The sequence below is a fragment of the Motacilla alba genome, chromosome 14, assembly GCF_015832195.1.
Source record: "Motacilla alba alba isolate MOTALB_02 chromosome 14, Motacilla_alba_V1.0_pri, whole genome shotgun sequence".
Taxonomy (NCBI): Eukaryota; Metazoa; Chordata; class Aves; order Passeriformes; family Motacillidae; genus Motacilla; species Motacilla alba.
This window is the reverse complement of record NC_052029.1, coordinates 14,439,732-14,462,540: the sequence shown is the minus strand read 5'-3', so window position 1 is coordinate 14,462,540 and position 22,809 is coordinate 14,439,732. Positions and strand designations below refer to the sequence as shown.

General features: G+C 45.6%; 1 protein-coding gene across 2 annotated transcripts in view; it reads right to left on the bottom strand.

Moving 5' to 3' along the window:
- The window catches only part of EPN2 (epsin 2), a 44,565-nt gene extending 22,404 nt beyond the window's left edge, over nucleotides 1–22,161 (bottom strand). Inside the window, exons 1-2 of one of the 2 annotated variants that reach the window (XM_038151199.1) lie at nucleotides 21,999–22,161; nucleotides 1,691–2,464 (exon numbers count right to left, since the gene is read on the bottom strand). In XM_038151199.1, the coding sequence (XP_038007127.1) occupies nucleotides 1,691–2,285 (595 nt within the window). In that variant the 5' untranslated portion in view covers nucleotides 2,286–2,464; nucleotides 21,999–22,161. The remainder of the gene's footprint in view (nucleotides 1–1,690; nucleotides 2,465–21,998) is intronic. The other variant, XM_038151200.1, reaches the window with a different exon arrangement.
- Nucleotides 22,162–22,809: the final 648 nt, after the last annotated feature.

The following is a 22,809-nucleotide window of genomic DNA, read 5'->3' as shown; positions in this document are numbered from 1 at the left end:
CCCACCCCAATTCCTAAAGGAGCCGAGCAACAATCGAGGAACACGCCCTGCTGGAGGAATCCCCTGAGCCTCTGGCAGCATTTAGGATTCCAAACAATAGTTCCAGGCATTCATTAAAAGTTGGGACTGGTGGAGCAATGATTCTGTGAAACCCAAGGTGTGCTCAGCAAAACTCAGGCACTTATTTCAGCCCAGGTTAAAATCAGTATTTCAAGCTATTTCTAAATCAAGAATTTTTGTCGTAGTCAACAACATTCTATAGGTTTGAAAAGGAAAAATGTTGTTATTGCTGAGGTAACAATAGAGGAGGTTTTCTTTAAAAATTCACACTGCTCGAGCGTGGTTATTATAGAAAAACTATATAAATATAGAAAAATTATTATTACAGAAAAATTAAGATGTTTGTTATCCTACTGCTAATTAAAAGCCAAGATCAAAAATTCTCATAGCTGGAAACCTCTCACATTTTTTGTACCTTCTCTCACATTTTTTGTACCTTCTCTCACATTTTTTGTACCTTCACTCACATTTTTTTTTACCCTCTATGTTAAAAAATTTCCTTTTGGAAGTAATTTTTTCTGCCTGTCTTCAGAGCTTTAAACAGAGATTTTCTCCATCCTGGTTTGATTTTTTGCTATCTCCTCCTGCAAATGTCAGCAGGGCTGACCCCACTCATGGATTTATGGTTTAAGAAGCACTTTGGGACCCAGGACATGACAAACTTCAGATTCTTAAAGCTGGTGCTCAATGGTTCCTGCACCCTGGCTCAGTCACAGCCCTCCACACTCTCTAAACATTCATTTAAAGAAAAGATTTCCCTTCAGAATTAGACCACAACCACTGACATCCCAGCCAAAGCAGCTTTCATCAGATCATTACTTACATTAAGGAGGATTTAGTGCCAGATCAGGCCTCTTCCTGACATGACAGGGAGTCCCACCAAGCAGTGCTGGAAAGAATTTGTTCTTCCCACATCACTGAATTCATTTTTTAAGAATGAAGTATAGTATTTAGTATTTAGGACAGACACACACACCCTCCAAATACTGAGAATTTAAATATTTAAATACAGATTTAAAGCACTCCTCCTCCAAGAACTGCTGAGTAAGCAATAAAGGAAATTTAAACAGCAGCATTGTTGCCAAAGTACAACAGGAGCAGCATAGAGTAGCAAAATTATCCAGGAAATATTCTGTATTTCTTATTTATTCTTAATCCAAGACCAGGCTGGATGGAACTTGGAGCAACCTGGGTTAGTGGAAGGAGTCCCTGAGTATGGCAGGGGAGCGGAATGAGATCAGCTTGAGATTCCCTCCCAACCCAAAGCATCCTATGATTCCATCCTGAACAAAGAGAACACATCCTCAAGCACTCATTTTAAAACCAGAAAGCAACAGAACATCCCCTCACACCCTCCCCACCACAGCAAACACTGGAACACGTTCACACGAGCAGCCTGGCAGTGCTACCTTTGGAACTGACAGTAAACCAGGGCTTCTAAAATCGATTTCCATCACCACACATACACGTCCTCTCCAAAGCAAATATTTACCCAGGCATCTGCAGAGACATCAACAGCACGGAGCAGATCCACAGAGCTCCCAGATGCCCTGGCAGGCAGCATTTCCACTGCCACCCCCAGGAGCAGCCCTCCAAAGGACGGGATCTGGGATGTGTTTGCTGTACTTACAGCCATGGTAGGATGCTGGGGATCCTCCAGACTTTCCATACTCCTGCTCTGAGTAGCTGGTGGACAGGTTGGGCTGGCTGGAGCCTCGGCCAAAGGTGATCTGGTTGCTGCCCACCCCAGTGGCCACCTGAGCCATCCGTTCTTTGGTCTTCAGGGCTTGGGCCCTCTCCGTCTTGAGGCGCTCGTCGTCCTTCAGAAGGGACACCAGCTGCTTGGATTTCTCCCTCACGTTGATGCCCTGGTCTTTCCCATCTCGATCGATGTACTGAAAATCTTTCAACGTCTGGATAGCAAAAATATTCTCTTTACACTGCTGGGCCACCCTCTCAGAGCCAGTTTTAATCAGGTAATCTAAGAGAGTCAGGGCCTTGTAGACGTGTCGCCAGTTCTTGCCGTGGTCATTCAGTCGTTTCCAGATCATGCTCATAATTTCAGAAAAGGCCACAACATTGTAGGTCAGATCTGCTATTTCAGTCATCAAGGAACTGGAAGGACCCCAGGGGTCATTCGAGGTCGCTTCCCGAACTTTTATTTCGGCCTCTGAGTAATTGTTCACAATGTTCTTCATCTGCCGTCGGATAGACGAAGTCGTCATTTTTATTTCCCTTTCTACCAAGACAGATTCCACACCACAAACAGCAAAGGGCTAGATTTGCTCTTCCAGGAACGTTTCTGAACTGCGAAGGCTCCGTAGCAGTGGCGTGCTTGTGACACGTTCCACTACAATCATTTCCTCTCCTCAAGAGAATGACGTGAGAAAATGAAAATCATGACCTGAGTGAGGAAAGAAAACAGAGCGGGTTAGTTGGGGCTGATTGTTCTGCACAGCCAGCAAGACACACACACTTGGGAGAAATGCTCCTAGATTAATTTCTTCCTCCTCGAATTTCTTCTGATTTTGAAAACAATTTGTTCTTCTCACAAGTCACATTAAACATTGAAGATTAAAAACCTGAAGTGCTGAGCAAAACAAAAGCAAGAAGAAAATCACGCTGATCCAAAGGGAAAATTTCAAAAGCAAACCAGAAACAAAGTCCAACCTGGAGACTTACTTTCCAACATCAAGCCTACCTAGAACTTTAAATTACAGAAATTACAGAGCTGAGATGAAACCACATGAGGAATTCCATGTCCAGCAGCCCTCTAACAGTAGGAATCTGCACCCAGACAGGACAAGCAAATTTCCAAAAAATCAACCAAGCCATTTCTGAAACCCTGGGTATTTTAAAGCCCTTTCAGTCTCAGGACAGACCCTGTGGCCCAACATACTCCAGCTCAAGGTGACCTTTCATGAGTGGCAGATTAGAAGGATTTTTTTTGTTCCCCAATGCATTTACTTTGTTCATTTGACGACGCTCAGCAGATCCACACTTTCTGCTCTGTGTCTTTCACACAGCACCGAGAAATACTTAATTCTATGAGAATGGAATTGTAAAGCCAAAATGACTGGCAAGAAAAGGCAAGGACAAGCTGTGGAGCTGCAAAGCTGTGTCAGTTCTTTAGTTAAGGTCACTGTTTCGAGTAAACAGAGGCCTATTAAGCTTTGGAATAAATTACTGGAGCAAAGTGGCAGATTGGCCATTCCATGAACACAGAGCAGCCCTGAGAGCCACCAGGGGCACAAACACTGAGCAGGACTCTGGAACTGAGCTGGCCACGTTCACAGACATGCCCATCCAGATGTCCTTTATTAATGTTCCTCCAAACACTCCAAGAACCAACCTTACCCCTCACAGAGACACCGGAGACAAGGAAAGCCCAGATTTCAAACATGACATTGTTATAATTCTTCAAATTACTACAGAGCCATTTCCATGCACAGATTAAACTCCCATTTCTTGGGATACACACAGTTTTTCTCCCTATGCATTTCACCTGCCACCTTATCCCTCAGTAGGTCTCAATCTTTCATCATTCCTTTCAATTCAAGATTAAATCCAAATTTGACTAATTTGCTTCAATTTAGTCACCTTATTATTCCAGGCCAATCTGCTAAAGGGAATACTTGCAAGAGCACTGATCTCTGGCAGGACACTTCCCTGTGAGAACCAACATTTACCCCTAACCCCATTTCCTGTCCTTTAACCCACTGCAAATCTATGAAAAACATTCTTGCCTTAGGAAAGTTTTATTTCTTTCAAGGCCAGGGCTAAGAGGCCTCCCCAAAATCTTTTTACAAGTACACCACAGGAGCAAGTGCCTCACATGTATCAAAGACAAGTTTCTTACTTTACAGCTTCACAGGCTTTTGGAAAAATCATTTTAATACCTGACATGTAAAAATCCCTGAAGAATTAACCACCCTTACAACACAAGACTGCTTCCCTTTTCTCTCTCTCACACCAAATCCACCCATCTTCACACAACAGCACAGGAAAAATACTCCAAGTCTCTTAAGCTTTGCAAGTACAACCCAACCCTGGATCACTTCTGGAGTTGATTAAATGCAGCACAGAGCTGTCATGGTCTAAAAAAACAGAGCAAAGAGCCTTCATTCCCTCCCAATTACAGCCCACCAGGAAAGCAGGCACTTGGTTTTGGAGAAGAAACCAAAGGAAGAATTTCTTTGGAAGCTCTTCTAAGTCTGGAGGAGCGCTTTGGAAAAACAATCCCAGAGCAAACACGGGAGAGAACACACTGGGTAAAGAGAAACCAGCAATTTACACACTTCCAGGAAATTAAATATTTCACTTGTTGTTCTGTAACAGACTCAAACCCATCAATCCATCAACGCTGAGGGATTCTTCACTTTCATATCTTCGAGTTCTGAAAACCAAGGCCTTTAATGAGAGAAATACTAAGGTTTGTTTTTTCCTTTTCTTGATGGACATGTTTTCATCTTACTCTACTCACAGCCCATAAAAAGCAACTTATTCTAAACCTCATGATAAACACGCAGGGGGTGACAGGATGGAAAGCTGATGCTCCCCTCACCAATGCAGCTGGACCAACGTTCAGGGTCCTCCTGCCTTGGCAGTGGGACTGAGCCTCACCCAAGAGCTCAGGTTTTGTCCCTGCTCTACTCACTCTGCTCCCTCACCACACAATGGAAGCCTTCTCCTGGATTATTCCGAATTTTGCAGCACCACCATAAAACAGATCAAAAAGCCGACCACCCCACCCCAAGTGCATAAAAGAGGAACAGTTTCTAACACATTCTAATAAATTCTTACACAGAAAGTTTAGATTTCTCTTTTTTCCAGAGCCTTCAGTGAATTAACTTCTCACAACAAACCACAAGGAAGCACAATGCACTTGCAACTTCAGCAAAAATGTGAGTTTGCATTTTTAACAGCAGAGTTGCAAAGAAAGCAGAAAGTGAGACCAGTTGATTAAAGCTGTTTCTGGTTAGCAGGAAAAAGGCTTGAGCAGATTTCTGTGAAAGTTGAACAGTTCAGTCTCGGGGACTCTTCCTCATTTTTGCCCCTTGGTCCCTACAAGCCATTTTCTCTGATTCTGAAGTATCTCCAAATGGCAAAGCAAACAGATGTGCAGACAAGGTGAAGCTCACCTCTGTTACCAGGGCTGAGCTGGAGGGAAGCAGCCTGTGCCCTTCTCTCTATTCCAGCAGTTCCATTACACAAATAATGAATTCTCCTGGTGCTTTCCTACACACAGCGTGCAGACAGAAGGAATTCCTGCCTGAACTCCTCATCTCTCTCACAAGAGGTGAAGCTCAGTGAATGAAATCTGCGTGAAGAAACATCTTTAACTTGCTGAGACTAACACAGGACCAAGGCCAAGCCACCAAGTCCTTCATAAACTCAGTTCAAAGCAAACAGCCCCACAAATCCACCTATAGACAGGCTTTCAGCAGAATCAATTCACACCTCTGGAATGTAAAACTCCGACCAGGATTTGTCTGCGCTGATAAAATGCCCTTTGTATCAGCCTGAAGGTAAAGATCTGCACAGCCCAGCTAAGCACACACCAGAAATATATGAAAAGCTTTTAATATCAAGTGTGAAAATTAACATTAGACATCAGGAGTTCAGCAGACATTTGCATAAAATTCTAATTAACAGTATTACAGACAACATACATCCCCAGATTAGACATTTACTGTAAGTCACATGCATGAAAAGGGAGGTTTGGAAAACAGTTATTAATTCAGTCAGTCTGTGATCTGAATCTGCAGAACATCAATCCACATAAAAATATCCCAGCCTTGCTGCCTCCCCTCTCAGGGGGGAATACACAGAGATCTGCTCTCCCTGGCACCAGGCTGCAATGCCAGAGGCAGGTGATGCTCAGGGACCTGCATTCCAGGATAAATCAGGGAATTCTTGCCAAGCTGCAAAGGATCAGGCTCAGAGAAGCTGCTGCCATGTGCTGACTGAGGAATCTGACAGACAGACACTGACACCACACCTGCACACACAAGCCCAAGCCCAACAAGAAATCAGCTCCTGTTTATGGCAAAGGAAAAGGATTCCCGCTGCCTGACACTAAATTCACATCCTGCTTTTCCTGGGACAGCTCGTTGTGTGTCTAAATCCAAGCCCACTGTGTTTTAGAGGTCTCATTTTCCACAAACAGCTCAGAAACCAGAAAAAAACCCAAGCACAAACCTTCATCTAAAAATCAGGAATATAATGCAGAAAAAAGCCATTTTTCTCATACTAAATCCACACTGCTAGGCAGATTTTCAAACTTCAATAATTCCCCGATCATTTTCTTTCTTCATAAATTATTCTCAGAGAACAACTGGCTGACCAGAGGGTACCATTCCCCTGCCTAGGATACAATATTCAACTGCAATCCCAAAACCAAACAGGAAAAGGGGCAACTGTGCATCGTGGCCACTTGGAGGAGAGGACTGAGAGGAGACACTTGGCACTACACAGAAAAGCCAACAAGCAGAACACTTACTAGCTCTCTTTTGCTATTCTACAGCAGAGAAAACAGCAATTCATGGGAATAAAACAGCAAAATGAAGAGCCTGAAATTCCCATCAATGCCCTTCCTCAACCTTCAAAATTATTTAGGAAACGAGTTACAAATACAGATTGGCAAAGGGTTTGGAGAACAGGGTTAACTCCAGATGAAAGGTTTCAGTTCCATTTTTCACAGCTTAAATGCTTGTCTTCAGTGTAATTTCTGAGGAGAGGAAATGGTTCAAAATTCAAAGTTTTGGAAGCCTTCCACTCCCTTTTACAAATGAGAGAACAAGGTCAGCTTTCACAGACAGCAGGTGGCCAAATTATTTCTTTATTTAAAGAGTTAATGCTGAAAGATAATTCTCCTTCAAATGTATGCATATTCATGAGTGCCAGGGTTTGATTCTGCACTGCTTTTACAGTCCTGTCTCAGCCTCACTGAGGGAAAGGAGCTCCAGCTTGAGCAGACTTTCAGCTGTAAAAGAGATTTACAGACACAAATCTGGTTCTGTTTTCTCCATACCACCTTTTGTTACTCCTTGTCTCCTTAAATTCCCAGGATTTGAGCTCCACGGGGAGCTCATTTCTCAGAGTGGATGGGAAGGGGGGCGAGGAGCAAATCTCCAACCTGCCTCACACAGCAGCACCACCTGGCCACGTCCTTTTGGGACCTGCCAAGCCACAGCTGCTGGGGCTCTGTCACCCCCAGATCCACCAGCCATTGTGGGGCTCTGTCACCCCCAGATCCACCGGTCTTTGTGGGGCTCGGTCACCCCCAGCTCCACCAGCCATTGTGGGGCTCTGTCACCCCCAGCTCCACCAGTCTTTGTGGGGCTCTGTCACCCCCAGCTCCACCAGCCACTGTGGGGCTCTGTCACCCCCAGATCCGCCGGCCCTTGTGGGGCTCTGTCACCCCCAGATCCACCGGCCCTTGTGGGGCTCTGTCACCCCCAGATTCACCAGCCATTGTAGGGCTCTGTCACCCCCAGATCCACCGGTCTTTGTGGGGCTCTGTCACCCCCAGATCCACCAGCCATTGTGGGGCTCTGTCACCCCCAGCTCCCCTGGCCCTTGTGGAATTTTGTCACCCCCAGCTCCCCTGGCCCTTGTGGAATTTTGTCACCCCCAGCTCCCCTGGCCCTTGTGGGGCTCTGTCACCCCCAGCCCACTGGCCCTTGTGGGGCTCTGTCACCCCCAGCTCCCCTGGCCCTAGCAGCTGGAATCATGGTCATGGGGGCTGTAAATGTGCTCTGAAGGGCTGCGAGAGGGGACAGCTCTGCCAGACCTGCAGATCACCACCACGACCCAAATCCGACCTGCACCAGGATCTAATTTTAGGATTACGAGCTTTGACAACAGCTCTTTAAAAATAACACATTCCTCCTGCTCCAGCCAGGTCAGGTGTCACCCACAGTGCCACCTGCACTGCGGGCATGTTGGGAGGATTGATGTGGTTTTTTTGTAGTTGTTCACTTACTAATTTTTTCAGAATATTTAATTTTTATTTTGTTTCAGACGTTATTGATCAATCTAAATTGGCTGACTGGTTTTCTATGATAAGACTAAAAGACTTTGCAGAGTATTAAGACTAAATTAAAGACTAAATACTTTGGAGAAATAGAACTATGAAAGATGCATTGTAGTAGGACCCAAAAGGGGTAATTTTAGATAATTGGCTTTAAGGCATCTACGGCATGGTGTGGCTAAAGCTGATAGACCAAGAAACTCTCATATTGTAATTAAAATACAATTCAGTGTATTGTAATTAGGAAATAGTTAACTTCTGATTGTGATGGTGTGGATTGTAACATCTGTATTGTCTCACCCTTCTCATGAGACTGAAAATGGAATAGAAGTTTTTAAAACACCTCTCAGCTGCCCCATGTCTGGGTCAGGAAAAGGGTGTTGTCTGACACGGGCACATCTCAGTTTATGCTCCATGCAGGTGTGCAGTGAATATCAGAATATTGCAGAATTACACCAGTGCGAGGTCAGGCCATTACACGCTGATGCAGAAATGCCAAAGGCAAATTAATCCAACAGGGCAGTGAGAACACCTCCCCAGACTCCCCAAAGGAATTTGTTCTCTGGGGATTACCTGCTTCAAGGAAAGCATTTCACCTGTTTTCTCACAAATTGAGTGAAAAAAAAAGACCACCCAATGTGTGCCTTGACTGAAAGGTAACAATCTGAAATAAATACAGCTCACCAAGTGCACTTGAATTGTATTTTCAACTGAATTCAGGGCAGTAGGAGACTCTTCTCTCCTTTCACATTTTCCTTTTGGAGGGGAAAAGGATATCCAATATTCTTGCCAGAGACTGTGCCTTAGAATCTATCACTAATTAGAAAAGCCCAGCCTTGTCACTCAGGCTGTTATGGGGTGACAGGCACCTGCTCAGGCCTCACACATCAGCTTGAACACAGGAAGAACTGCAAAAACTACAAGAGCACAAAATGTCAGCTCCCTTCTTTAAGCCCCAGTGTTTTCCTACAGAACTGCAATATTTTAATTCATATTCACCCGGATGTGTGCTCATGTATCAGACTCCATATTTTGGGAAGATACCTGCTACTTAAAACTACCTGATGATTTCACTAACTAAACTGATTTTGCACTTTTATTAATATGAAGCAAACGTCACCAAGTGCAGTTTCTCCCATCCTCCTACACACACCAGACATGAAACCACATTAATACACTCAGTAGGCCAGAGGCAAATGCTCACCATGACCGAGATTAGGGGGGAGAAACAGTTTAACTCTCCATGTTACTGCTGGCAGAAGCTGAAGGATTAATACTTTTATTTTATGACATTGATTTCTAAGGAAAAGGATTGTTTAAGAAGTACAAGATGCCAAGAAATACCTGTCCATAGATCCAAACACTATTTTTTTCCATTTTAATTAAAGTGTGCTTCCTGCCAGCACAAACTACAAGCCTGCAAAGAAATCAGAGATTGATTTAATATCCTGCTTACATTCATCAATGTCCATTCAGGGCATAAAATTTCAAGTGCCTTCCCTCACAGCCACCAGATTTTGCACAATCATCTTGAAAAATCACCACGATGTCTTAATTCAGCTATCAGAGTACCAACATCAGATCGCTTTAAACCTCAGAAATCCAGGTACGTGAGCTGTCTGCTCATGAAATTGGAGCTGAGGAGAAAATCCTTCCCGGGAGGGTGGGGAGGCTCTGGCACAGACTCCCAGAGAAGCTGTGCCTGCTCCATCCCTGGAAGTGCTCCAGGCCAGGTTGGATGGGGCTGGGAGCAGCCTGGGAATGGGGAAGGTGTCCCTGCCATAGCAGGTGTGGAACTGGATGAGCTTTAAGGTCCCTTCCAACCCAAATCGTTCTGGGATTCTGTGAGTAGATTGTTGTAAGATTGCAAAGTAGGAAACACATCCCAAAATCCTCCCTGCCCCCGGCTGCAGGAACGTTCTGGCCCAAGCCCAGGGTTCCAGAGCAGGACCTGCTGCCCAGCAGCCAGCCCAGAGGAGGAGTGAGGATGGGATTCTCCAGCTCCTGCCCCACACCAGAGGCACAGCTGGAGCAGCTCCAGTGGCTGATCCCACACACCGGGGCGGGCAGGGGGACAGGCAGGGCTGGGGCTGCTCACACACCACGTCACCCGAGCAATTAATGCCAAGGTCACTCTAATTACCCTAAAGAACACCCCAAACGAGGCATTCCAACAGCAGGCTCCAGTTACAGCTCACCGGGCAAAGCTGCAGCTGGGAAGCTCAGACTGGAGGTGAATTGATGGTTTAGGTTTGGGACTTGGTTCAGCAGGTGACTGGGCTTCTGGGAAATCTCCTTTTCCTGCCCAGGGACAAAGCAATTCCACATTCTGGGAGGAAATTTGGTCCTTCACTCTTCAAATGACCAAATTTTATAAAAATTTAGCCCAGCCCTTTTCCCACCCCGATTTTAGCTCCATCCTGCAACACCAAATGTTCAGCTTTCCTTCTGACTCCTCCATTTCTGTCTCCTCTCTGTTCATACTGCACACACCACAGTTTCCAAAATCCTTCCCAAACCAACCCACCTCTTCTCCCTCTTCCTCTCAGACCTGTCTAACGTGTCCAGCACCACCACCTTGGCAGGAGCAATTCCAGAGCAGAGCTCTGAGCTGTGCCACCAGCAACCTGGATCTACACTGGATTCTGGTTCCCAGGAAACAGAACTCAAAAATATTGAATAATATAAAAATAATTCTCTTTGGTCAACTTCTGTGGTGCCCCAGTTCCTGATTCTGAGCTGTATTTTTAAGTTCAGCTTTGATGGAAGTGAATCACTTAAAGATTTTTTTTTTTAAATATCAGCACATTTGACATGAGGATTTTGCCTCATTTTTCTGCTTCAAACTTTCCAATCCCTTCATTCGTGCACAAAAAAAGAGTCATCCTTGTTGTAATATATAAAATATTTGTTATTATTTTATTATTATGTTGATTTTTGTGGAATTAGGGAAAAAAAAAAATCTGCTTTGAAAATGCCAGTGAATCCCACATTCTGCTATGCAGATATACAGAAATTTTCAGCTGTCAGCATAACAATTCCTCAAGTTTTCTGAATCCATCCTCCAGCAGTAAAATTCTACCTACTCTTTTATCTATTCTGGATATTTAGACGGAAAATTATTTGAGTGGGAGGCAGCTTGTTCGTTTCAAAGAGGATGACAAAGACTTGTTACTCAAAAGCATCTGTGCCTGTTCCTTCATTAAAGGTCATTTTCTTCCAGTCAGCTCTTGCAGAGAACATCTTCTACCCCTCAGCTTTGATACCCTGCAAGCAGCAACTGGATCACGGCCTTGGGACTCCAGATATCTCCTAAGGAACCCACATGGAAAAGGCAATACCTGGCTCTGTTTCCAAAGCAGCTGATTGTGGCCTGGGATATATGGAATAAAATGCAAGAAATCCCTGGCGTAGCACTGCTCCTCCCTGTCTCTCCCAGAGCTGCCTGGTGATTGTTGTTCTGACCATTGTTTTCATGCAAGTCATTAAAAACGTTCCCTTGTTGGATTTAGAAGCAGAACACAAAAGTGGCTTAAAAACTCACCCACTCCATTTTCTCTCTCTTTTTTTTTTTTTTTCCAAGAGCTTTCCAGCCAGTCCAAACGCACAGGAGAAATTCTGGCCCATTAACATCCATCAGAGAGCAGTAATGAATTCATCAATATTGCTCCAGTCCGTGGGCACGGCACCGTGCTGAATCATTTGGTAACTACATCTGCAGCAGGAAGGGCTCACACAGCCCTCCCCTGCCAGCAGCCACCTCCCTGAAGGAGGAAAAATGAATGTACTGGGATCTCCCTCAGCTCTGGTGTCCCTCTGCACGGGCTGGTGGTGCCTCTCCACAGCAGGATTCCCAGAGCTGCTCCCCTGGATGAGTCCCTCCCTTGCCAAGCCACCTCCCTGAAGGAGGAAAAATGAATGTACTGGGATCTCCCTCAGCTCTGGTGTCCCTCTGCACGGGCTGGGAATCCTGTGGAAAACAGCAGGATTCCCAGAGCCATCAAATCCTCCTGGAGCTGCTCCCCCTGGATGTGTCCCTCCCTTGCAAGCCACCTGCAGGCCTGCAAGGAGCTTTCAGTGCTCTTTCTTTCTAGAAATGATACAAGGATTTGATTTTTTCCCTGCTTTTTAATGTACAGTGCAAATATGTTAAGCCTTAAATTGAGGATTTAATTTGCAAATTGAAAAAAACCAACAAAAACCCCTCCACACCAGGTTACTGCAATCACACTGAACTGTGATTTTATTTTTGTGTCCGTTTACAGACAAACTTCTTCCTCCAGCAAGAAGACTTCCTAACAGTGAAAGTTCTATGCATAAGAAAAGCTAAAAAGCTACCAAAATCAGCCACTCTTAAAAGAAAATAAAAAAAAGAAAAATTTTATTTTCTTAAAAGAAAATAAAAAAAATAAATTATCAAGTAACATGGAAGTTCAGCTGCCAAAAAAAGCCCATACCTGTGGCTGGAGTACAACAGTATTAAGTTACTGCTCTCACAACAAAGGAAAAGGAATCCATTCTTGAAAAAAAAATCAGCCTTAATGATAGTAACAAAATTTTCCTTAAATGTAGATTGGAAACGACTCTGCGTGCTTTGCCTTGCCCAGGGATGCCGAGGCTGGTGGGCTCTGCAGGTTTCCATCTCCCCAAGTCCCCTCCTTGTGTTTACACCCCCAGTTCTAATGGTTTCTCTAATTAACCCCAGGAATAACCAGGGTTTGTTAAGGTGGCCCTTCTGCAGCTAATTGAGGTCTCAGCACTGCTGCTCTAACACAGAGGATGTCTCAGAACATACACTCACACATGTGTCTACATATCCTCTGCTCCCACGGCTTAATTCAATTAATACTATTAAATCTTTAATGCTTGCCTTCAAAGGCTTTTCTTTTAATTTTTAATAGCTCTCATAGGTGAGCACCAATGTTCTAAGTCTTTCTGCTATATTTTAAATAAACTCCTCTTTTCTTGCCCCTTTGATGTTTGCCTCTCTGACAAACCTCTGCTCTGTGAAGCTGTTGGGACTTTGTTTTGTGTGCAAGGATGACATTACAAGCTCCAAACGATATGTTAATCACCGAGCTGGAATCTGGGATTTTTTTAATTCCTCTCACCTGCCCTCTGGGCTGGGAGTTGGCACCAGAACAGCTTTCATCAAAACAATGAAACCCAGGAGGAGAGAAGAGGCAACTGGAGGGAGAGGGCTCTGATTTGCATCTGTTTAGCATAGAAGCGGCAGGCGGGGCTAAATTCTCTTGTACTCGGCTTTCCCATGAAAGGAGAGAATGCCACAGTCCCCGTACTTTATTTAAATAGTTAAAACAGGAGTTTTGACAAAAGACTGGCCAAGCTGGATGGAAGAATAAGCCTTGTGGCATCTAAAGGCACATCCATTTCACGTGTCTGATGGGCACTGAATGTGTTTTTAATTCTCCCCTTCTCTCACTCCAAATTACCTTGAGACCGCTCCCCACCTTGCCCTGCCCCGTTTCTAAATTTTGAATTTGTGAGACAAGAGATAAAGCTTTGACAGAACATTTCAGGCCTTTCTGTAAAGCATGAACTACAACAAGAAACTAAAAAGAAAAAAAACCAGCACAGACTTTCCTCCTCCTTTAAAGTTTATTCTTCTCCTGAATAAGAAAAAGAAAACCCTTCTTAAAATAAAACTAAAAATCAGCATTTCCAGGGACAGGAAAAGGCACTATAGTATTATATACACTATCCAAGCTGACACAAAAAAGAAGAGATTAAAAGCCTGGCTGGAAGCCAAGGCATCCAGACACAATTTTGCACAGAGCATAGAGAACAAAAGTGTTCCAGCATTCAGGATGTTGGAGCGTGTTTCCTGCGCTCACACCTGAAAGCAAACAGCCCCAAAAACCAGGGATCCCAGTCAGCCCCAGACCAACAGGTCCCTCACCCCTAAGAGTGAAAGACGTGCTCACACTTGGCTTGATCCCTGCAGAACAGACCCCCCCAGAAAGCCAATGAAAAACAGGATAATAAAGACAAGCTAGAAAACTCTCCTGCTGCTCCTCACTCCTCAGCGTTTCAGCAGAGCTCCCATCACGCAGAGCGCTCCCCAAAATTCCAAATCTCCGGCCATAAAACACCTCCTGGCTTTTAAAGCCCACGTAAATACTCCTGGAGGCATCCTATGGCTGCATTATGATGAAATTAAATATACACAGCCACTATTGGCTGGCAGACAGACACCAGAACGGCAACGGCAGCACTCAGTGTGTTTAAAGCAGCAGGCCAGGCAAAAGCAGATTATTCACTAGGTAGTCAAACGTAAAAAAGAGCCAGACATTTCAGTCTGTCTCAGTGTCTCACAAAGGGGTCAGCGATTTGTAAATTTGAAACACAACACTTAAGCAGTTTTGCAGACTAAAAATCCTTTGATGATTTACCTCAGTGCTTCTCCGCAATAAAGCAGTTTAAAAGTGATTTTGCTGTACTCGAGCTTTTATACTTCAGCTTCTCTACAAGAATTCTGAAAGCCAAGTCAAACCAATTAGCAACATTCCTGTATTTTACTTCCTTATTAAAGCTTCCCCAGAGAACCAGCAAACATATAAACATAAATATCTTTCAGAGGAGTCACCCAAGTACCAATAAAATCTTCAGAAAGCAGCAGCTCTGCTGAAAAAGTATGAAATACCACGATCATAACCTGGTGCAAGGAGAGTCATGCTGTTCCTTCTGAGCAGCAGATAGAAATTTCTGCCTTAAAAATATACACAAATTGAAAATATTCTCAAAAATTACAGAATTAAATATTGATTCCTGATCTATGTTTGTACAGTCCTAAGAAAAGTAGTCTGTGTCACCTATGCTGTTTATCTGAAAACATTCCAACAGAGGCATTATCTTGACTTTCTGAGAAACTCTTCTAAATTGGTAGACAAAGTTTAACTTCATGAACTCTGCTCAACAACAGCAGCAAAATATAGTAACACTTCTCATAGGTAATAAGCATTCCATCCTTAAAAAAAAAAATCACTGCAAGCAGCAGAACACTGCAAGAAGCAATCAAACCCCTGCAATAAGGCAGGATGGGCTCAGAAGGCAAATATTTCATTAGATAATACAACAGAGGGGAGGTTGTGCTTTCCAGGGGTCATTAGAGAAAGAGGTTTTCATCAAATAATTAAATACCTGGGCAGGGGCATTTTAAAGATGCATCAGATCTTCCCTGGATGTGAATATTGAGGGTAATGCCTGATCAGGAGCCTCTAACCACACATTACCAGTCACAATCCAGCAATGGCACAAAACGGGAGGGTTTCTCTGATTAATTAAGTGAATAATTAAAAATATTCAACTTCTGTTTTTCAGCTAACAATTGAAGTGCTTTCCTTTACGTGCACCACGTGGCAGAGCACACTGTGCTTGACCATCCCCACCAGAGAACAGGCATGTTAGAACAGCTCTGCAGATAAGGATTAATTAATGATCTTCAATTCTAGCTGATTTCATAGGTTAGAGCAAACATCTCTGCCTTACTGCTGTTGTCACAAGCCTCATCCCTGTCCAAACAGAGCTGAAAGTCAGTGGAAAAGCAGCTTCAGCAGCAATTGGGTCAAGAGATTTGGCTGAAGAAATCCTCATCGCTAAAAAGAAAGAAATAAATAAAAATCAGAATGACAAAACTCAGGTGGTGCTTGGGGTCTGCTCATCCCCACGAGGAACCTCCTGGGAACAGAATTCCCACCTAGAGGGAAACGTGTCTGAGGGATTCTTTTGTGCTGCCATCTCAGGGGAGGAAGTTACCTTTAAAAAGATTTTGTTTGGTCTCTCCCTGAGGAATATCAGAAGTGTCTGGATCAGTTGTTTCAGTGGGGTTGGTCCCACAAAGGTTTTACTTGTGAAGTGCACAGCTCTTACACCAGTGAGCAATTTACTCATGCGATTACTCCCGGTGGACTCAGAAGAACTGTGTGAGAAAGAAGCTTTGCCAACCTAAAGGTTGCACAATCAGGGGGAAAAAAAAATGTTCAACCGAACCAGGGAGGGGGATAAATTGCAACTGACAAAAACTACAATCAAGAAATAGCTGGTGACAGATTGTTATTTAAGTACAAGGAAGTGATTTAAACAGGAGCAGTTGTAATAAGATTATACGATTCTCTATTAAGATTCTTAAAATGTCTTTGTTCTAGCAAAGCTCTGGAAAGACCATTGCCCTTGCAAAGGTTCAGAAACTACTAAATTGATGTTAGGTCTAGAAATTAATATGATTTGGGAGAATAAAGATAAAAATGTAAAAGAACACCCCAGCCATCATTAGTACCCTGTCACCCGTGCTGGTATTTTTCCCTACCACGGGTGTTGTAGCATTTCTTGGTGGTAAAACTCAAACCCAGCCAACAGAAGTAGGGAGCTTGCTCTGCCTGGGTTTCTGCTTTTAAATAATGAAAATTCCCAGGTGGCTTTTAGAAGCCATCACATTATGTAAGTGACATCTCCAGAAGGGCAGGGGAGTCTCTATGAGGTTATACTGGAGAGAGATTGAATCAGTGTCTGGCTGCTGAATTTTAGCCATGACCCCCCAGACTCCACCATGTATTTGAAGTAATCTGTTCTAAAACTCCAGCCCCCAAAATCGGCCATAACTCCTGCAATACTGAAAAGCAAACATGGCAAGGGAGTCTTCAGATTTCTGTCTGGTAGGGTGAACGTAAAACATCTCTAACTAAGGTGTCTGGCATGGTTTTAAACTCATAAGCAGCTTTGAACTTTCAAAAAAACATAATTTATTACTTAATTTGTACAAGTATTGTTCACGGAGTGCTGCATTCTGAGAAACAAAAAAGCCTCAAAGAGCCAGGTCTGTCCCTAGCCTGCAGAAACAGCACAGAGGCCTTCTCCTGCCTGGGCCACCCTCCAAACTCTCCTGGACCTCATGACCATGCAGGATTTATTGTATGGTGACATGAGAGGCGCAGGCACTGCAGACAGCACGGCTAAAACAGCTCCGGGAGGAGAGGCAGGAGCAGGGTGCAAGGAAAGGCAGGAGCAGGAGAAGGGTGGAAGGAAAGGAAGGAGCAGGAGCAGGGGGGAAGGAAAGGCAGGAGAAAGAGCAGGGTGCAAGGAAAGGCAGGAGCAGGAGCAGGGTGGAAGGAAAGGCAGGAGAAAGAGCAGGGTGCAAGGAAAGGCAGGAACATGGTGGAAGGAAAGGCAGGAACAGGAGGAGGGTGGAAGGAAAGGCAGGAACAGGAGAAGGGTGGAAGGAAAGGCAGGAGAAGGAACAGGGTGGAAGGAAAGGAAGGAGAAGGAGCAGGAGCAGGGTGGAAGGAAAGGCAGGAACATGGTGGAAGGAAAGGCAGGAGCAGGGTGGAAGGAAAGGCAGGAGAAGGAGCAGGGTGCAAGGAAAGGCAGGAACATGGTGGAAGGAAAGGCAGGAGAAGGAGCAGGGTGCAAGGAAAGGCAGGAACATGGTGGAAGGAAAGGCAGGAACAGGAGGAGGGTGGAAGGAAAGGCAGGAACAGGAGGAGGGTGGAAGGAAAGGCAGGAACAGGAGGAGGGTGGAAGGAAAGGCAGGAGAAGGAACAGGGTGGAAGGAAAGGAAGGAGAAGGAGCAGGGTGGAAGGAAAGGCAGGAACATGGTGGAAGGAAAGGCAGGAGAAGGAGCAGGGTGGAAGGAAAGGCAGGAGCAGGAAGAGGGTGGAAGGAAACTGCAGAGGTCTCATGCACAAATTTCAGCTAATTAATACTCAGCTAATTTCCTTCCACTCCTGATGGTGGAAGGAAAACTGCGCCTTGAAAACAATTTGTATGGATCACAACAACAAAACAAGAGTGTGTTTGAGACTCCTTCAAACCTCCCCCAGCCACCTCCAGCACCAAACACAGATAAGGGGAGCCTGCAAGGTGGAGCTGCAGCCAGGCCTGGGCTGGGACTGGTTTCACCCAGCCCCAGAGCAGAGGCAGCTGCACTCCCACTGCCAGCGGGGACCTGTCCGAGCCTGAGCTCCTGCCACCCCACCTGCACAGAGCTGGATTTGGCAAGCCAAGGCACAGGAGGCGTGAACAGCCCAGGCCTGACCTTGAACACAAGCTCGAGGCACCAGTTAGAGGCATTTATGTTAACAGCCCTGGCTGACAGGAAACAGAGAGACACACTATTAACAATTAATGTAACACAGGGTATCGGCTCTGAGATCAATTCAAGTTCAATTTTTGTAACAATACCAGAAAAATGAGCTGAAAATTATCTATACAGAAGAAAAGCATCTTGCTAGCATAACTCAAAGTTATATTTCCATATAGAAAGGCACAATAGTGAATTACAAACTGAATTCTGCAGACATCTCCAGGGCCAGTGCAACCAACAAACACAAGGTACTTCTATACTGATTTTCTAATTAGTATCATCATTCATACGAACTCCACTATTACATATTCACATTGAGTTCAATCTTGAAAACTTAAGCTACCCTCCCTAAACTCTGCCTACAGCCACTGGTAACCTACAGACAACACCACAAAACCTTCTGATCCCACTGCTTCACCTCTATCAATGCTCTGGAGCAGCACCATAAAATCAAGCAAACCCCAAATCTGGAAACCAGAGACAAAGCTGTTATTTGTAAAATGATAAATAAAGAATACCAGCTTCTCTGTAGCTTTCTACCTGCTGCATCACTCGCTGAGAGGCTCAGCCCAAGAGCCACTGAGCTCTAGATCCATCCTGAAGCCCACAGCCTCTGAATTCACTCACATTCAACCATCCTGAATTCTTTCCCCATGCAGAACAGGAAAGCAGTCCTGTACCAACCAGCTAAACTGATTAACTCGGGCTTTTTGGGGTCTGTTATTCAGCACAGCCCAGCCTGTACCAAACCTGCACACACCAACGCTAGCAGACCTACAATCAGCCCCGGCTGGTTTTATTCCAGAGGACAGCAATCCATGTTGTTCTCCACCGTGGAGTCTCCTGCCTTCTTAATGAGCAGCCAGGCTACTGAAACACACAAAAACCTGCTGTTCTTTGAAGCACTTAAGCCAGCAGGATGCTGGTACGTTTCGATATTTTCCCTGCACAGATCAGAGCAAGGCGAAGTGGGAAAAGAACATTACAGGCGTTCCTACAAAGCAGGCACATTTCATTTTCTATTAGCAACATCCCAAGGGACACTTTAGCACTCTGCAAATATGGCCCTGCAAGACGGGGAAGTTGCTTCCTGAGTACCAGTCATTAAAGAAAGGTATTAGAGTAACTTATATCCTTCTACACCAAGCAGAAGCCAGAGTCATTTCCCCATCCCACGTATGAGACCTAAGAAAAGCAAGATCAGGAACATCATAACTACTCTTTAATGTATTTCCCCTAAACTGATTATCATTTAATGATTGCTCTCTCTGTCTCTGTAAAGGAAAAAAAAACAAAAACAACCACAGAAACAAAACCCCGATTTCTGTATCAAGAGAGACTATCAGCATTTTTATGAAGTAACAAATTAGGCCTTTGGCATTTCCCAGCAGTGATCCAAGATTTGAGGCTTCTTAAAAGCTCCAAGTTTTAAAGCAATCAAATGGCTGACAGCTGGAACAAAACTAGCATGATTAACCAGTTATGTAAATAATGATGTGGTCAGTGCAAGCTGAATTCATTTCTGCTGCCTGCATTATACTGGACATCAGATGCTTGTGAGCTCTTCATTAAATGTGACTGTAGGAATAATGCAAGCGAAAACCAACATGAACATCACCAGCCAGGCCACCTGACAGTCAGGGGCCTCTCCTCTGGTCCCTCCACACCCATCAGGTAACTCATAAACAGCATTTTTTAATCCCAAATATTACCCACCACTGCTTAGCTTCTACCTAGGGAACAAGTCTGCTTTTTCTCAGGAGACAAGTCCATGGAGAGGTGGAGAAAGATGAGGAGAGAATATTTATTTACAAGGGCTTGGATGACAGGCCAAGGGGGAACAGCTTCCCAGTGCCAGGGAGCAGCATTGGATGGGATTTTGGGAAGGAATTCCTCCCTGGGAGGGTGGGCAGGCCCTGGCACAGGTTCCCAGAGAAGCTGTGGCTGCCCCTGGATCCCTGGCAGTGCCCAAGGCCAGGCTGGACCCATTTTGGAAAAACCTGGGACAGTGGAAGGCGTCCCTGCCATAGCAGGGTGGCACTGGATGAGCTTTGAGGTCCCTTTCAACCCAACCCATCTGGGATTCAAAGATCCTGCGAGTGCCACCTTGCATTTCAGAAAGGCTGATAACAATTTCCATTCCTCAGCAGATGCAGAAGTCAAGCTGCCGTGCCAGAGAGCTGTTGTGACACAGGTGTAATGTTGCAGAGTAACTTGATGGAACAGAGGAAGTTACAATCAGCACCCCCAAGTCAAACTTCCTCAAATGGAGCCCACAGTCAATTTGGCCTTATCGGAATCCACCTTCAGGAATGCACACTCACGGGTCATTTGTGCTGGATAATTTTTGATAACGTGGTTAAATATTTCATATGGGTAAGATTATCTCTGAAATTCTGTCGAGCTAGTTTACCATTACTTCCAGCCTATAAAGGAAAATTTATCAAAAGTTTTGATTCCTCCCGATAAAACTCTACACTTGAGTTTGTTCAAAAATAACACATCTGAGAATCAGCCAAGACAAACATATTTAGAAGTAACTCCTAAACAGGCTGCATTTTGCTAAAGATACCATTACAATATATTTCTGATTTTAAAAAAATCATTCATCCCACATTTCACACCCCAGCAATACAATTTCCTATGACCTTGTGTCTCACAAACACAGCAACACACTGGAATTATGCAAGAGTTCTGAATTACCATAAAACACATATTTCAGTGGGGAGAATAATAAAACTTAATCTCGTGGCCTGATTTGCATTTTGAACTCCTCAAGTCAGACTCTACAGCCTGTAACATCTGCAACAGCTTCACAATCCTAACAAGTCTTTTAGGCCTCCTGTTGAAAACGGATGAGCATGTAGATAATTCAGGTTATTTTCTTAAGAGATGAGAACAAGAAATATGTCCAACTGCTGTAAATTTAAAATCTCACTTGGCTTTTCAGATCAGTGTCTTGAGATGGGGGAGGGGGAAGCATTACACACCCATAAAACTGAGACCAAACGCTACCAGTTTTAAAGCCTTAGAGCTTTAAATCTTAACATGAATATTTTAACATTTACATTAAAGCCTTACGGCTTTAAAATAGGGGACTTCCATTGCGGGCAGCCTGTGATAATTACTGTTTCAATATATTTCACAGCAATAATGTAATACAGCTCTCTGACTACCCAACCCTAATCTCTAGCATCACAGGTACTGCAGGTAATTTTTTTTTTTAAATATACGTATAAGTATGTACCGGTGTAAATATATATATAGAGAGAGAGAATATTACAGAACCACAGAAAATCACAGAATTATTAGGGCTGAAAGGGACCTCTGGAGACCATCCACTCCAACCCCCTATATAAAACAGACCCTTAAAAATCATTAAAAGCATTAACACACACCTCCCAAACAACGATATTACTGAAAATACAACAAAATATCCCCCGCCCCGCCACGATGGACGTGAACAACGCCGGGGCGGGGGTCGGACCGGAGCCCCCCCGCCCCAGCGCCGCCGCCGGGAGCCCCCCGAGCCCGCAGGCCCCACCATCCCCCGCAGCCCCGGGAGGCCCATCGGGAGCCAGGCCCAACCTCGGGGCCGCGGGGGCCCGGGCCCGTCCCCGCCGCCGCCCGCCCAGCCACCCACCGGCGACAACAAAGGCCACCGCGGCCCCGCGCCCTCCCCGCGGGGACCCCCGGGGGCCCTTCCCGCGCCCACCCCGCGCCCCGCCGAGGGGAAAGGCGGCGCCGCGGGGGCCGCCCGCCCGCTCCCCTCCCCGTCCCGCGGCCCGCGGGAGCCGCGCTGACCTGCGGGCGCGGGGCGGGCGCGGTGTCCCGGTGTCCCGGTGCCCGGCGGCCGCGGGCTGCGCTTGACACCCACACGCACCATCCAACATGGCGGGGCGGCCGCGGGGAGGAGGCGGAACCGGCGGCCGCGCGCGGCCCCGAGGCGCGGCCGCGCTGAGGGCGGGGGGGACGCGGCGCTGCCCGTCCCCTCCTTCCCTCCCTCTTCCTCTCCTTCCCTCCCTCTTCCTCTCCTTCCCTCCCTTTTCCCCTCCTTCCCTCCCTCCTGGCGCGGCTCCCCGCAGCCGGACCCGGCGCCGGTGCGGAGCGAGGCAGGATCGGCCTCCGGGCACGGGCGGCTTTGGATGGGAGAGCGCCCAGGGTGTCCCCCTAAAAACCTGTGTGAAATAATACAAAATAAGTCTGTCATTACAGAATGACCAGATTTATGGGTCAGGGGATGCTGTAGAGAGAGAGTCCGGGGCTGGGTCTGATGGAAGGAGAGCACTCGGGGATCCCCCTCAGTGCTCACAGAGCTCAGGAGGAACTGGGTTCAGGGCTAGAGATCCCCCAAAATTCCGGGACAAAAAATACAAATTAATTACTCTCAGTACAAAATAACCACACTTATGGATCAGGGTACGCTTTAAAGCAGGTCTGGGGCTGCCTTTATGGAAGGAGGAGGCTTGGGGAACACACTCCCCCCCCACACTCACAGCCCCCAGGAGAAACACATTTCAGCGCAGGGTAGCCCCCCAAAAATCGAGGTCCAGTGTGGGCTGGCAGCCCCCAAAGCAGAATGATAGAATTAATTGGTTTAGAAAAGACCCGAGAT